The sequence below is a fragment of the Silene latifolia genome, chromosome Y (genome assembly GCF_048544455.1).
Source record: "Silene latifolia isolate original U9 population chromosome Y, ASM4854445v1, whole genome shotgun sequence".
In the NCBI taxonomy this organism is placed as follows: domain Eukaryota; kingdom Viridiplantae; phylum Streptophyta; class Magnoliopsida; order Caryophyllales; family Caryophyllaceae; genus Silene; species Silene latifolia.
In genome coordinates, this window is record NC_133538.1 from 82,463,666 (window position 1) to 82,480,380 (window position 16,715).

The 16,715-nt window shown below is 41.6% G+C and overlaps 3 protein-coding genes across 3 annotated transcripts; all 3 read left to right on the plus strand.

Annotated features, from left to right (window-relative positions):
* Nucleotides 1–8,870: 8,870 nt before the first annotated feature.
* On the plus strand, nt 8,871–12,450 carry LOC141628409 (uncharacterized). Its single transcript, XM_074441557.1, has 4 exons — nt 8,871–9,197; nt 9,351–10,249; nt 10,383–11,889; nt 12,097–12,450. Exons 1-4 carry the CDS (start codon nt 8,871–8,873, stop codon nt 12,448–12,450), a joined length of 3,087 nt encoding a protein of 1,028 aa, XP_074297658.1.
* A 1,066-nt stretch (nt 12,451–13,516) lies between these two features.
* LOC141628411 (uncharacterized) lies at nt 13,517–14,818 on the plus strand. Its single transcript, XM_074441558.1, has 2 exons — nt 13,517–13,735; nt 13,898–14,818. The coding sequence occupies exons 1-2, from the start codon at nt 13,517–13,519 to the stop codon at nt 14,816–14,818; spliced, it is 1,140 nt and encodes a 379-aa protein (XP_074297659.1).
* Nucleotides 14,819–14,960: 142 nt separating this feature from the next.
* On the plus strand, nt 14,961–15,478 carry LOC141628412 (uncharacterized). Its single transcript, XM_074441559.1, has 2 exons — nt 14,961–15,137; nt 15,233–15,478. The coding sequence occupies exons 1-2, from the start codon at nt 14,961–14,963 to the stop codon at nt 15,476–15,478; spliced, it is 423 nt and encodes a 140-aa protein (XP_074297660.1).
* Nucleotides 15,479–16,715: the final 1,237 nt, after the last annotated feature.

Consider the following 16,715-nt stretch of genomic DNA (forward strand, 5'->3'; position numbering starts at 1 on the left):
AAGAACATGCTAAAGGCAAACCTCACAACCATCACAAATTATAAAATAGTGTGAATTAACAACACATTCATGAAAGTTTATCAGCAATAAGAGGTAGAAATAGTGTTACCTTTGAGTTTCGCCATAAGACAAACGTTAGCCAGCATGTCTAACTATTCCGAAAGAAAACTCTAACAATTAAACAGTGCACAATCGAAAACCAAAATCAAATTAGACAACGAAGATTCAGAATCACTTATAAGATAAGATCAGAAGGGAAAAAAAAACACATTAAAAAAGTAAAATAAAAGAATGAATGTGTAAATCAACAAACCTAGCGATTGATGAAGATGCTAGTTGAGAAACCATTTTGAGTGAGAGAGATGAGATGATAAACAACAAGTGATGGGAATTGAAGAAGATGAAGCTGCGATTGATGTGCGGCGAAGTGAGAAGAGGGTTTTTGAGCAAAAAGATGGAAAACGGAATGAAATGAAAGGATGAAATTGAAAGGTAGGGAAGGAAAGCAGGTTAGGTTAGAACGGATGGAGAGGATTGCAAGAGGAGAGATCAATGGCTCACATTCACTCAACACTATACATAGCTACAGTAAATCCCTTACAAACTTTTATATGTGTATGGATTATCACAAAATCTCATTGAAAACGGTGATATCCGTCACAAGCTCACATTCACTCAACACTCTTCATAGCTACAGTAAATCCCTTACAAACTTTTATTTGTGTATGGATTATCACAAAATCTCATTGAAGACGGCGATATCCGTCACAAGCTTGTGACGGATACCATTTCCTCTCACAAAATACCCATGAGAGGTGAGTGGGGGAGCACATGGAGGTGCCCCACCTTGTCCCCTCTCCCTTTTTGTGAGAGGTCTTCAGCTTATGATGGGATTAGCTCGTCACAAGCAAGACGCTTTGATGGATTATACCCATTAATAGTGGGTACAACAATTCCAATGGCACTAATTAGTACTCCCTCCTATTCTCCATTTTGTTCCCCTTTGTTATGGGCACAAGATTTTAGGAGGAGAATAAAGTATGAATTGTGTGAGTTGGGTGGGGTTTAGTGATAGGAGAGATGAATGAATAAATAGAAATTAAATAAGAAATTATGAGTTGGGTGGGTTTGGTGATAGGAGAGAGGAATGAGGAATGAATAAATAAGAATTAAATAAGGAATTGTGAGTTGAGTGGGGTTTGGTGATAGAAGAGAGGAATGAATAAAATAAGAGTAAAAGTTTTCCAAAAAAGAAAAGGGGGAGAAAACCTGAATAATCCGTTTAAGAAAATAGGGAAAGAAAATGGTGAATAGGAGGGAGTATATAATTTGAATTCGCAATAAGGTACACTTCCACTATGTTTACGACTCTTAAACATGTTGATAGTTAGATTAGTATTATAACCGATCCCAAATTTACTTCATTATAAACATCTCGATGTGGACCGAAAATCAAACTCGCCTGCAAAATTGAAGTAATGTATGAGAACATAGACGACAAGTTGATGAATATGTGATAACAGGAAAAAAAAAGATTATCACTATGGAGTATGAAGTTAGAACATGCTAACTAAGTCAATTTTAAATGAGCCCAAGTATATCTGTTTATGGATACTAATAAATACGGGAGAACTATAGTTTTTTGATCAGTTAGAGATCGATGTAATTTTATAGAGTACTCCGTACCTTATTGGATTAAGCAATTGATTTCACGTAAGAATGATAAGGTTTCAAAATTCGAACTAAGATAGGGCATGAACTTGGGGTCTATTTTTAGTTTAGATGTCTTGTATGGTGGTATACTCCGAAAAATATCATAGTAGAATTTGGCTCATGAGATATTTCCAAATAGAACCCCAGCTAAGGTAGAGCTTTGTTTGTTAGTACTCCATTTGTCCGAGTCATTTGTTTACCTATTTTCATTCATTTATTGACCTTTCTATATGAGAACATTTTTTAAGGGTAATTTGATCATCCACATAACTACAAAGGTAAATAAATAACCGGGACAAAGAGAAGAATACATCTTTTCATAAGCAGTCCGTCTTGCTTCAGACCGCAAGATCCGTCTGAAATAATAAGACCTCTCACAAGTGGAAATCACATGGGTGAAGGGACACCCCCATGTGCTTTCCCACTCACTCCCTAAATGGGTATTTTGTGAATGAAACGGTATCCGTCTTATTATTTCAGACGGATCTTGCGGTCTGAAATAAGAATTTGTGTTTCATAAGTGTCTAGTGTGCATAAATTTTTTTTAAATACTTTTACACATGTATAAACTCATTATAGTAGATAATATATTGATATGTGATTATTTAGTCATGTTTCTCCCCTTCTTTTCGATGCGTTTTGTTCGATTTTGGGATGGTTTATATACCTTTTGTTTGCATTTTGAATCCCATCTTCTCATTCTATGAGTTTCTGTCTCACCTTGTAGGACTTGAGACGGAAATGAAGAATCTGGAGCAAGCAAGGAAGATTTGAAGAAGTTCGTGGTATCAATTTCTAAACATCATTTTAACCCTAAACACATTCTAAAACACATCTACACTCTTTCTCATCTTCTTTAATCATCTTGAGTGAAGATTGATCGTGGCTATTGGATTAGGGTTTCACTTCTCGATTCTCCCTTGCGTCTCAATCTCGTAAGTTTTAATATATGAATCTATAATCAGTTTTAGTTGGGTCTAAACCCTAGAATTTGGGGGAATTAGGAGAAATCGATAATCAAGGGTTTATATTGATTAATTAGATGTAGATAATAATAGTATATGCGATTATTACTTGTAGGTGACAGTTTCATTGAGGATTGTTATTGCGATTACTTGTGTGTGCTTGGATTGCGAAAGGTAGGGTTTTCCTACTCAGTATAATTATATGGTTAATTGTGAGACGGTTGTATATTGTGTTTATATGATTGTGTGATTCACATTATTGTGATTATTGTTGAGTTGTTGATCGTGATGGAGTTGTGGTTGAGATTCTGAAGCCATGTCAGGAGATGGAATTCACCCCATGTATTGCCTATAGTGACTCCCATCACAAGGGGATGTGCACATTAATGATCTGGGTTCGCTCGTTGCGATGAGCGGGAATTTTGGTGGCAAGGCTGCGGTCTACCTCTGGCATGGGTGGGTTACCTGTTGCCATGGGTAACCCGACAGGCTACTTGCTGCGGTGAGTAGTCGTATCCGAGCTGCGGTTCAGACACTGGTTACTTGGAGTTGATAAATATTGGATTGGTTGATGTTGTGAATTATATGTATTTGCTTCTGTAACACCCCGTTATTTTCTGAAATTATTTATGAGAGATTATTCTTCTTATTGTAATTAATTACTATGGGGAACGTAGTTGGAGATTTTGAAATTACATATCGCTATAGGAAATAAAACTTATACGAACTTCTCGGGATATATCAGTTATGGATTATTCGGGAGTGAATAACTATTTAGAAGCCGACTTGGTTTTAAGTCATACCTTGACCCAACCTAGTATACAATATAAAGAAAAATAGTTCCTCTTACTAAAAACCTAAACCAAACCCTTTTCATCTAATTACTTTTCCCCAAGTACAATTCTTTGTCATCTGAGCATAGCATCTGGCGACACTTTTGCTTCCTTCACCCCTTTCAATTCAGATATTGGTCTGACGGCACACCTAGGTTAGCGGATAACCACGATTCCTACACGATTCTTAATCATTCCTCTTATTTCCCCTTTGGTGAATTGTAAGTATTTCGTCTATTGTCATTTGCTCAGTTTGGTAGACCGTTTTGCTAGAATACTCTATCATTTGTTAAATTAAGGTCGAGATTATTATGGACCTTGTGTTGTTAATGTTAAGGGTGCTCTTATATCGAATTTGGGGAAGTTTTATAAGAAATAAGATGATATTATGATAAATTTTATATAAGATATGGGGAATATTTGTGAAAATTAGAGTTGAATTGTTCGGGTACTTTATCAGAATGTATCATTGGGTTTGGGCAACTGTGCACTGATTATAGATGGCGTATTGTTGAAAATATTCGGGAGCGGTGCGTACCGTTGCTGTTGAGTCGTTGGGGTGTTTGTTTAAGCTGTTGTTAAATTGAGCCAATCATTGTTTTATTTTTGTTACACATACAATCTGGTGGGGTGTAGTATATTTTGCCTGATATGGAGATTCATTGTGGTAAGGTCTATTAATTTGGAAAAATGGAGTTTGAGGTTGGGAACGTGTTTCCTGTACACGAATGAATAAGCACTTGAACATGATGATTTGGTTTTCCTAGACTTTTGATTTCTATTCGGTAAACATTGGGAATATGGGTGACCTTATCCTCTAACAACAACATTGGCTTATTAAGTTGTTTATGGCTGGGTGATATACTCCTTTTAGTTGTCCAAATTCACCCAGACTTTGAATAATGGAAATTGTGTACCTGAACATTGAGCATTCTGTCATGAGACCAGTTTAAGTGATCGGATGAGATGTCGAGCGAGCTTACATACTAGCGAGTCTATGTGGCAAGTTTGGATTATTTTTCATAGTACATAGAGTGGTAACCGGATAACTTGTATACTTGTAGCTTGTGGTTTCGAAGAAAAAGAATTCTTGGATTAAGGTAGCTTGGACTGACCGTCTCGAGAGGTAAGGACTTTTACCCTTTTCAAATTTAACTAAAGAGCATGTCCGGTTGAACTTTTAAACTGTTTTTTTTTATAATACTTTGGCACCGATGAATTTTTACTCATATTTCTATATTTTGAATATTACATATTGGAATGATTTCGGCTCAGGCCGCTTTGGAAAATTTGGTTTGTCCTGGTCTAGAAGGTTTAAGGTCGTCACTCACGCTCCTAGGCTTTCGTCCCGAAAATTTAACTCTTGGCCCGAGTTCATTTGGGTGGGGATTGCGCGGCCCCCACTCGCTAGGTAGTTAGACTTTCTACTTTGGCGGTTCCATCCTACTGACTGTCCAAATGTGAGAGGTGCGCACTTTTATGAGTCTAACAAAGCACAGGTGGTGCCTCTAGACCGTGTCAAGGGTAGGACCTTGACACACACGTGGTTAAAGTTTTGGTTTTTGAATGTTTTGATAATTGTTATTGGAAATGCTGGATTCGGAATATTATTTTATTCTTATTCTTATTCTGGTTTTAAGTTTGATTAATTCTTTTTTGTAAACTTAACATTGTTTATTATTTCCTTAAAACTCAGCAGACGTCATTATGTTTTTGGTCGTTCCCCCACTGGAACCTGTACCTATTTATGTTTTGGGTACAGTTGATAGGTACAATTGTAGATACCCATATCTGTCGATATTGGAATTTATAGAAAACCCGACAAACACCCGATGATGATAGGACGCATGTATTTATTAGTTGTCATTGTCATTATTTGAGTTCGTTTTACGATGTGGAATGAGCGTTGTCGACAGAGTATTTTATTAATTTAAATGATATTTAAATTAAAGCTTTTTTAAGCGAATTCATTTTATTATTTGAATTTATTTTCTTAAATTTATTTTATTGAAAATAAAATATATTTTTTGATTTGAAAAATCATTTATTTTAATGTGTTAATTGATTTGAAAAATCGAATTTGAAAATTTAAAACTCGTTTCAACCACGCGTTTTGGAGCTCGATTATAGCTCGGTTTTTGAGCCCGTTTTCTTTACGAATTGGCACGAATCTCGAGTACACTGACCAACCTAGGCCTCTACCTATTCAACCCCAGTTCGAACCCCCCCCCCCCCCCCATATCCACACCCAAATCTCGTCCTAAACACTCCCCAACACAGCCCAATTCCTTCCTTTACCCGTGTTTGTATAGCCCATCGAAAGCCCTTCTAAACCGACTCAAACTTGGTCCAAACCCGCAACCCATCACCACCAACCCGTGCTCCACATTACCCACAACAACCCAGCACCTAGAACACCACAAAACCCATCCAATTCCCGTCCCAAATACTCCACAAACAGCCCGCAACAAAAGCAGCCCCCCCTGTTTTGCGTGCTCAATCCCGAGCCCAAAACCCGCTCCAAACAGCTACCAAACCCGTGCCCATTAACCCTACACCATACCCTACTATCCTACCCATATTACCTTAGCTTAACCACCAAGAAAACCCCCATACAAACCCTAAAAACCCCACGAATTAGCTGATGGACAGCAATATGCGAAACAATTGAGCCCGATCGCTTGTTGCCCTACTTCAACCCTTCGAAACTCCTTATAAATACCCCCCCCCCCCCGCCCCCCTTCACCATATATTCATTCCTCTAAGTTCTCCTTACATCATACTGCAAGTAACAACCATAAATCGTCCAAAAAAACCCTAAACTAAAGCCGTGACAGCCGCTCGAAAACAGGGACACAAATTTTGTTTTCGAGTTTCTGTCGTGGTCTTTGGCCTTGATTCTCGTGCACAAATCCTATTAAAACTTCTGTTTTGTTTCCATATTCACAAAATTCAGTCTTTCTAGTTTCCAAAACATCTTTCGGTTTGAAAAATCGTTGAGAAACGAAGTCGTGGTGAGCGATTGAAAATCGCTGCTCAAGTCTGCCTTTTGAAAGTGTTTGTTTCGTGATTTCAAAATTCAATTTCAATTGTCTTCGTCGACGACGGCCCCTCGAGATAAAATCTACGATCGATTACGACCCAAGACGGTGTCAACGATACATGTAGGTTGAGGGTGCATTAAAACTCCCTTCTCTCCTTTTTATTTCGTTTTTTTTATTGTTTATTTACTAACCATTGCCTAACATCGTCTAACTAATATCGAAACTAGAATAGTTTGAGTATGAGTTAAAGTACTATTCCGGCACCCGCGTTGGCTTGAGATGGGAAAGAAATCCGCCACATCGGTCGGCCGTACACCCCGTCTCATTTACATATCCTCGTGTTGGAATAGGGCAATTTAATAAATCGAGTTTATTTAATTTACGTGTATTTATTTTTAACCATATAAAAATTGATTTTTTATGATTTTCCAGACCTATAATTTGTAATTTTAATTTAGGTAGATTTTCGTAATTTATTGCATTGATTTAGTATTTATTTTGTAATTAGCAATGTATTAATTCAAAACCCGCGCAGTGCACGGGTCGATTCTGACATATTTCGAAAATTTCAGATCCGTGCAGTGCACGGGTTTGTCCAGGTTTGGTGTTTTAATTTGCTTCCTTGTTTGACTTTGTTTGATTAATCCTTAGTTTAATTAGTTTATGTTTTAGATTTTAATTTACTTTATTTATAATTTATATTGTATGTATGAGCTAACCACTAATGTTTGTTAATACATCTTATGCTAAGCGTAAGCCTTCCTATCCCTCTCTTTGGATGTGTTTTTCTAGTTTAATCAATGAACCTCACATGCTAAACCACTTCGACGAAGTTAAATGCATTTTAAACGACTTAGAATGAAATTCGCATGATAGGATTTAAATTCAATGGTTGCATACGCATGTGATATCTTTCCGAAATAGCCATCTTTCACCTAGTAGAGACCGTTATTGCAACAAAGGGGTTGGGTGTTGTTTTAATGAAATTAAATTAACTTCCTAACACGTAAAGTCACACGAATTCAAATCTCTAAAATTGGTTTCTAAATTCCATTTAAAAATTTAGTGGCGACTCTTTTAAAATTAAAAATGTTTTGAAAAAGCATTTGAGTGGAGCGTTTTTCCATGGTCCACAATTTGGCGACTCTGCTGGGGATAGTGGAACTTGAAAAGTTTAAGATGGCTATTAGGATTGTTGTCACATTCTTTTTTTATGTTAATCATGCATAAACCCCCGAGACTTTAGGCGGGCCAAAGAATCTCTTGGGTTAATTCCAAGGGAGGATATTGATGTCCACTATGTCCGATTTAAGTATCAAGGTGATTCCGTGGAGGTAGGCAGCTGCATATGAGGCATATTGCTACGGGCATATGACGGTATGTGGACTCCCCGACAAAGCGGTTTCACTGGCATAGACCCATTTTTGAGGACTGACCGACACTTAGAAGAGTCTAGTTCATGCATTGCATCCCTAAAATGCGAATGATTACATGCTATGTGAATCCCGGGTCGTGTTTTCAAAATAGCATTTTCAAATCCATCTTCTTTTTCTTTCGAAAATTTGATTCTTTTTCAAGTCCATTTCTTTTCGAAAATTTCGGCCCTCTATTTCGAAATTTTGAACCCTCTTTCAAGCCGAAGTGCTGCCCATTTTAAAAGTCAATTCAATCCTTCTCGATTTCAAATTTCGATGAACTGTATCTCAGGTCCAACCCAAACCTAGAATAGAGTTTGAGTCAGTGGGGTCGGGTTAGTCGAGTTGGGCTTTTGCTTGCTCGATATAGGCGAGCTAGTCCACCCTTAGGCTCGAGTGAGCCTTTGTTTGGTTAGAACACTTGTCAAGTGAGTCACCTAAACCGATCTTTGGGTCTGAATCATGAAAGTCGACCATTTGGTCCAAGTCAGTCCACCAAAACGTCCCCACTAGGCCACCTAGTGCGTTGGTCACAGAGCCAAAGAGCCATGTCTGGTTTGAACACGGGTTTGTCATGTCAGATTTATGATCACGTTGAATCTAAAACCCAAGCCACGTGTGTATCACGGTTATGACCCGTTCCAACGAGCCAGAATAGTTCGTTCGTAGGATCCATGTCATGTTATAGCCAGTTTTTAGGTTTGAAAAACCGTCCCTAGTCGTGTATGACCCAAACCGAGGGGGCCCAATTGCTCGTTCTCCGGGTCTAAGCCCAATATCGAGTCGCATAGAGTCCGTCATATTGTTATGAGTCGAGTCCTGTTTGTGCAGGGGATTTTGATTCGATAACTGATACTCGCTCGGGATTTTATTGTAGAAAGGCCACTACAAACAACAAGTATGACTACCGCAGAGGCGCTGAAGCAGATTAACGACACTTTGGTCGCAATGATGGAACGCTTGACGGCTGTGGAAGCCAAGATCGCGGTGGAAGCTCCCATACCACCGCCCCCGGAAACTGAATTCGAAAAGAGGTTCCGACTAATAGAGGAACAGTTGAAGCTATCCCGAGGGGAAAATGTGCATTATGAGAATGCCAGAGGGTACATGCCGGTCCAGGACAAGCTACCAACCAATTTTGTCCTAAGTGATATCCCAAAGTTCAAAGGGACGGAAGATCCATTGCAACATATCCGTTCCTACAAGGAGTACCTTGCGTTGAAAGGGGTATCTGCTGAGATGTTGCCCCACATTTTTGCTCAATCCCTAGGAGAACACCCGAAGGCGTGGTTCTACAGCCTTGAGCTTAAGAATTTCCCCACTTTCGAAGATATAGTGGTGGAGTTCTGCAAACACTTTGCGGATAATGCTGAGATTCAGACAACTGTGTGCACACTCGAGGTGATGACACAGAAGGATAAGGAGGGATTTACTGAATTCCTCAACCGCTGGCGCGCTGAAAGCGTGAAGTTGGCCAAAAGGCCAGAAGAGACTGAAATGGTAGATAAGTTCATCAAAAATCTTCGGCCTGTCTACCGTGACGCTATCAAATATCAACATTTCGGCTCATTCAAGGACCTTATTCGAGTTGGAAGAAAAATTGAGGACGACGTTCGTTCTGCTAAGGCTGAAAAGCCAAAAGGGTATCAGGGTGCCTCCTCTTTCAAAGCTAAGACATCCAGTTCTGCCAATCATATCCAAGCCATCGGTCTTTTGGGAGGAGCTCCTAAAGGGTCGCAACGTCATGGGCCAAGAGCGTTCACTGACATCGGGTGTACCTATGCATACGCCCTCCAAAGGCTCTCGGCCCAAGAGAAACTGAACCCAATTGGTCCAACTCTGGACCCGCCTGCGGATCGACAGGGTAAATGGTATAAGCCCAACGCCTACTGTGCTTATCATCAAGGAAAAGGTCATGATACCGAAAATTGTTACCGTCTTAAACATGAAATCCAAGACATGATCGAGAATGGGTCGCTCCCCATCCCCACCGTCCGACCTAACAACCTGAACAATCCTTTTGGCGACCATGCCAATGCAAAGATTCGTCGAAGACAATACGATGTATCTCACTTAATCCAACCCATCTGCCGTCTCACCGGGTTTTTCGTGGGGAAGGTCTATGTAAGTCGCCTTTCCGAGTATATCCCTCAAGCTAAGAACGAAGTTCAAATTGGGGATTTTACTATCGATTGCACACCATACATTCTCCGAAGCGAGAATGAAATTAATGGGGTCTGGGCTGACGATGAAGACGATATATATCTATCTCACCAAAGGTGCGATTATTCCCCGAACTCAGGAAGAAATTTCTAAATTGAGGAAAGATGTCCTCGAATCTAATCATTTGACTCGATCGGGACGTCCCTATCGTGTCGAGAAGGCAAACCATGTCTCTATCTTTGGAGACAGTCCAAGTAAGACACCCACCAAGGAAGCCACCTCAGTCCGGGCTCTTGGTGAAGGGTCGACCTCAGAGGCCTCACTCATCAAGCAGTTACAAAGGACTAAGGCAGATGTCTCCATCTGGGAATTAATGTTGAGCTCGTTTGAACACCGACAAGCTCTGCTTCAAGCCTTGATGAATATGACCGTGTCAATGCACACTACTCCAGATGACGTGGTCTCATTTGTTGCTCCAAACCAACCTCGACTCACTAATGCCGTAACTTTTTCTGATGAAGACCTGCCCTCATTTGGGCCACAACATTGTCTCGCTATGTACATCACGGTAGAATGCCGTCATAAGCGACTCCCAATGACCCTTGTCGACGACGGGTCTGCAGTTAATGTTCTCCCACTACGGACCGCTTTCATTTTGGGACTCGAGAAAAGCGACTTCGCACCCACTACGCAAACGGTTCGGGCTTTCGATGGCACAGTGCGCCGAGTGTCCGGACTCGTCACTTTAAGCGTGAATGTGGGAAAGGTGGAGCGCAAGGTCAATTTCCAAGTGATAGATGTTGCCTCATATTTCAACATTTTGCTCGGGAGACCATGGATTCACACAGCTGGAGCCGTGTCTTCTACCCTCCATCGCAAGATTAAAATCCCTCTCAAGGGAGAGGTAGTGACCATCGATGCTACTCCTATAATTGTGACGGGAGGAGATGTTACTTCCGAAGTGCAAACTGATAATACCGCCTTGGAGTCTTGTGGTTTCGAGGTAGTAAACGCAATTGAGTCCACTTTCGAGGCACCGAATATGGACTTATATATGGGAAGCCGTGTTTGTAAAACAATCTTCAAGACCGGAAAGTACTTCGGGTACTCCATGTACCCCCGAAGGGAAAACCCATTTCAATTGAAGTCGCCAGTGCCTAAGGGGACAAGATACGGGCTTGGGTATGAGCCAACTGAAGAAGACTCCCTGAGAAAGAGATTCTCGATCGAAGACCGAGACATCAAGATGGGGCCGTACTTGCTAACTCTAAACGGCCACTTTGTGAAAGCCGGGGAGGAAATACTGAGTTTAGACTTCCCAAAACCACTGTTCAACTCAAAGGCCAACAAGCTGGTCCCCGGAATCGAAGTATTCCGTGATTTTTTCTATATTCCCGAAGACATTATGGCAGTAGCTACAATAAAAAAGGAGTTTGTTCCGATCGAAGATGGGAAAGCTATGAGTCTCCTCTTTGGAGAGGAAAAGAAGCCGGAAATACCAAACGAAGTCTTGGTAAACATGATCGTAAGGAGTGATCGTTTCGATCCATCTACCTTCATTACTAATGTAGATCCTCAGAGGAATACATCTGGATGGCGGAAAACCATGAAATGGACCGACAACAAGGGTTCGCTTTTCAAGATGACCATTGGAGAAGGACAAATGTTCAAGCCTGATGACGATTCTGAGTCTGAGTCTGACATAAGTCCTAAGGCTAAGTCTAGGGTTTTAGGTGTCGAAGATACCCCTTCCCAAGTCTTTCCTTTTCCCGTACCTTCCCCTAGTGCTGGTATTCCGGGGCCTGTCCCGAATACTGCTCCTATCTCGCCACTGACCTCTGATCAGTTGGCCCAAATGTTAACGCAATTTGCGCAGTTTCAAATCAATAATAAGATGAATCAGTTTGCTTATGACTTGTCTCATTTATATTGCGATTCAATTGATTGTTTTAATAACGTTGAGAATGAGGTCGAGGATAGACAGGTGGAAGAAGAAGAGGAGGAGGTGGAACCGCCTCCCCAGTTAGTAAAAGGGTTGGAAGAATACGACCAAAGAAGCTCGGTAATCGAAGATACCAAAGTTGTTAATGTGGGGACTACCTTAGAGCCTCAGGAGCTTAAGATAGGAACAACCTTAGATCCCGCAGAAAGGAAGGGGTTTGTTGAATTGTTGAATGAATTCAAAGATGTATTTGCTTGGTCCTACAAAGATATGCCGGGTATTGATAGGGAAATCGCAGAGCACAAGATTCCGATCAAGACAGGTTCAAACCAAGATAAGCGAAGCCACGTAGAATGCGTACCGAGTGGTCTTTGAAAGTCAAAGAAGAGATTGATAAACAGTTCAAGGCCGGGTTCATCAAAGTATCGGAATACTCAGATTGGATAGCTAATGTGGTGCCGGTCCCAAAGAAGGACGGAAAGGTTCGGGTCTGTGTTTATTTTCGTGATCTAAATAAGGCTAGTCCAAAGGACGACTTTCCGTTACCTCACATTGACATCTTGGTTGACAATACCGCTAACCATGCATTATTATCCTTTATGGATGGGTACGCCGGTTACAACCAGATAAAAATGGCCGAGGAAGATATGCACAAGACTGCATTCACAACACCATGGGGCACTTATTGCTACACAAAGGATGCCGTTTGGATTAATAAATGCAGCGCGACTTACTGTGAGAACAAAGAACGACGTTGTTGCATGATATGATTCATAAGGAAGTAGAGGTCTACGTCGATGACATGATCGTAAAATCGAAGGAACGTAATAACCATTTGATGGCATTACGAAAATTCTTCGAGAGGTTGAGAAAGTATAATATGAGATTAAACCCACGAAGTGCGCGTTAAGGGGTCACCTCGCAAGCTTTTGGGTCATATCGTTAGCCACCGTGGCATCGAAATCGACCCATCAAAGATTAAAGCCATTATGGAAATGCCCCATCCTAAAACCGAGAAAGAAATTCGAGGTTTCTTAGGCCGAGTGCAATACATAAGCCGTTTCGTCTCAAAATTAAATATGATCTGCGAACCAATTTTTAAGAAATTGAAAGTTGGGGAGCATATTATGTGGGATGACCAATGCCAAGCCGCGTTTAACAAGATAAAGGAAGTGTTATCTTCTCCGCCAGTTCTCAGTCCGCCTGTAGTCGGCTTGCCTCTGATCTATCACTGTATTTAACAGTTACAGATACCGCGATGGGAGCAATGCTGGCACAAACCGTTGAAAAAGAAGAAAGAGCAATTTACTACCTTAGTAAAAAGTTCTTGGAGTATGAATCAAAGTATACATCATTAGAAAAGACATGTCTAGCTTTAGTCTGGGCAACGAAGAAGCTACGTCACTATATGCTCAGCTACAGTGTGAGTATATATTCTAGAATGGACCCCATCAAGTACTTGTTTGAAAAGCCGGTGCTAAACGGCAGAATGTCAAGATGGACCCTCATGCTATCGGAATTCGATCTCAAATACGTGCCGCTGAAAGCGATAAAAGGAAAGGTCGTTGCCGATTTCCTGGCCGATAATCCAGTCGAAGAAACTGACATTGTTGACACTTGGTCATTCCCAGATGAGGATATTGTCCATGTCGAAGATGATGTATGGGATCTATATTTCGATGGGGCTTCGAATAACATGGGATGCGGAATAGGTGTCCTTATCATTTCCCCGAGAGGAGAGCACGTACCAGTTTCGATCAAATTGGACTTCGCCGTCACAAATAATGCCGCAGAATACGAAGCATGCCTACTTGGTTTGCAGAGCGCTAACAAGTTAGGAGTCATGAAGTTGACAGTACACGGGGATTCCTCCTTGGTCATTAATCAAGTGATGTGGTCATGGAAGATCAAAAGTAGCAGCCTGGCACCCTACCAGGCTAAGATAGAAGAGCTAGAAAAACTCTTCGAAGAGGTGCGATACGTGTACCTCCCAAGGGAGGAAAATCAGTTCGCTGACGCACTGTCAAAACTGGCAGCGTTGATAAACATCTCTGATCATATGGATAGCATGCCATTGTGTGTCGAACGAAGGTCTTCACCAGCTTATATAAACGCTGTCGATGATGCCGGGGAAAGCGAAGCCGAACCTTGGTATGCATCCATTGTGAGATTCAAAGAAGCAGGAGAATACCCTGCAGACCTCGATACACGTGGAAAGCGTGCATTGCGAATGTTATCCGCCCAATTCGTTAAAACTAACGATGGACAATTGTATAAGAAGACAGCACAGGGTGTCCTGTTGCGATGCGTCGACAAGACAACGTCAGAAAAGGTCATGGAGGAAGTCCACGACGGGGAATGTGGTCCGCATATGAACTCCCACATGCTAGTTCGGAAGATCATAAGGTTAGGATACTATTGGACAATAATGGAAACAGATTGTCGCAGATATGTCCGGCATTGTCACAATTGCCAAATATTTGCGAATATTCAACATGTACCACCTTCTATGCTATACACCATGATGTCACCTTGGCCTTTCTCAACCTGGGGAATCGAAATCATCGGAAAAGTAAACCCTTCTGGAACAGGAGGGCATTGTTATATCCTAGTCGCTATTGATTACTTTACCAAGTGGGTAGAGGCCAAGTCTTACAAAGTGCTAAATGCGAAGCAAGTAGCCAAGTTTATTCAGAATGACATCATCTCGCGTCGACGCAGTGCCGCACGAGTTCATCGATGATCATGGAACTCACTTTCAAGCTGAGACAGCCGTTATACTTGAAAAGTATAGAATCAAGCATCATAAGTCATCTCCATATCGACCTCAGACAAATGGAGCAGTGGAGGCCGCTAACAAAACGGTGGCTACTATATTGAGAAAGATGTCTGACAATTACAAGGAGTGGCCGGAGAAGATATCCTTCGCGTTGTGGGGATATAGAACATCCATCAGAACAGCCACAGGGGCAACCCCGTACTATCTAGTTTACGGGATGGAAGCAGTACAACCAGCAGTCGAACTGGAAGTACCCTCCCTGCGCATCTTGCTCGAAAGCCAGGTCCCGGAAGCGGATTAGGTCCAAGCCAGATATGATTCGTTGGTGTTACTTGATGAGCGTCGTTTGAATGCGTTGTATCATGTTCACTCTATCAGAAAAGGATAGAGCGGGCTTTTAACAAGAAGGTGAAGCCCAGGGGAATTAATGAAGGCGATTTAGTTCTCAAATCAGTAAGGGCTCTATTACCGGTCGATCCAAGAGGGAAGTTTAAGCCTAATTGGGCTGGTCCTTATCTCGTGAAGAAGATACTCACAGGAGGCGCGGTACGTTTGACAGATTTGGATGGAAATGATTTCTCGAATCCAACGAATCTGGATCAGTTGAGGAAGTACTATCCTTAAGACCTCACTCTCAAAGTTATGAAATAACACTTGAATTGTGATGTATTTGAATAAGTTTTAAGTTTGGCATTTGTTGCCACTGGCTGAAATGTTTTATGAGAGAACTACGACCTCGGTTTGATTCTCGTTGAAAAGCGATACGTAGGCAACCCCTGAAAAGGGTACAACCACAATAAAAATGAAATATTCAATGCAGAAACTGAGGATTTCTAATAAATAATACGTGTCTTTTATTTTGATAAATCCGGGCGACGCCCATTACAAATCAAACTAACAGGAAAGCAAATAAAAGCATAATAGTAATACTAAATAATAGAGCCGTAACTACCACCTATCTTTAGTTGGGTCACGTGTCCCGTCACTACGAGACGATGTCTCACCCATCATCATTCTTGCCCGTTTCTTCGGGGGGGCACGCTGTCTTCTCGCGGGCCCAATCTCTCTTTTACGCTTGGTCGAGGGCCAAGTCTCTCTGCAAGTGTCGGAACGTCACCACTTGTAGTACCCAGTCGGTCTCACACGCTAGGAGCACCAGGTTTAGCCCTAGGGTTCTCGTCAGGCCTAGTCTCGGTCTCAGTCGGGCCCGGAATCGGCCCAGTAAAGAATTGTCGATTTTTTAACCCCCAGTCATGCTTCTCTCGATCAATGGCATCATCTTTCTGTAGTTTCTTCCTTGCATTAAGGCCCGGTTCTGTAGTCCATTTGAGATATGAAGGGGAAATCCAAGTAGACTCGCGTGGCTCGGGAATGCGCCACACAGTCCTTCGGCGCCACGCATGGAGCCAAGTATGACATCTACCCTGAGAAATAACAAAAGTAGGACCTCGCGAAGCCTCCGTTGCAGGGACAATTTGTTGACGACCGAATTAGCGAAGCACTCGGTCCGGGTAAAAATAGACAGGGTGATCCAAGCCCAACAAAGTGACATACCGTGTATGATCAGTATCTGCGAGCCCGGTAAGTGAGCTCAAATGAAGCCATGGTAAGGACCAGCGAATGTGAGACCCTGTTCCGCTAATCGGCATATTTCGCCGATGTCGGATCCTTGCTCGGAAGAATCGTAGCGTCGTCGCCGATTAGTGAGACTTCGACATGATAATCTTCCGGTTTCAACGGCGGATCAATCAAACCAAGACGCTCGTGAGCCATACCGTTAGACAGACGAGAAAAGGCGGTCAAAAAAAAAAAAAAAAAAAAAAAAAAAAAAAAAAAAAAAGAAAAGGACGGAAAAAAAAGA

What these genes read in the sequence shown, in the direction of transcription:
- LOC141628412 (XM_074441559.1), top strand. Translation starts at nt 14,961, where the DNA reads ATGTCTGACAATTACAAGGAGTGGCCGGAGAAGATATCCTTCGCGTTG. An exon ending in GCATCTTGCTCGAAAGCCAG is followed by an intron (nt 15,138 to 15,232) that starts GTCCCGGAAGCG and finishes TCACTCTATCAG; the next exon opens with AAAAGGATAGAGCGGGCTTT.
- LOC141628411 (XM_074441558.1), top strand. Translation starts at nt 13,517, where the DNA reads ATGGACCCCATCAAGTACTTGTTTGAAAAGCCGGTGCTAAACGGCAGA. An exon ending in TTGTCCATGTCGAAGATGAT is followed by an intron (nt 13,736 to 13,897) that starts GTATGGGATCTA and finishes CTTGGTTTGCAG; the next exon opens with AGCGCTAACAAGTTAGGAGT.
- LOC141628409 (XM_074441557.1), top strand. Translation starts at nt 8,871, where the DNA reads ATGACTACCGCAGAGGCGCTGAAGCAGATTAACGACACTTTGGTCGCA. An exon ending in AGTACCTTGCGTTGAAAGGG is followed by an intron (nt 9,198 to 9,350) that starts GTATCTGCTGAG and finishes GCTGAGATTCAG; the next exon opens with ACAACTGTGTGCACACTCGA. An exon ending in TCGAAGATACCCCTTCCCAA is followed by an intron (nt 11,890 to 12,096) that starts GTCTTTCCTTTT and finishes AATAACGTTGAG; the next exon opens with AATGAGGTCGAGGATAGACA.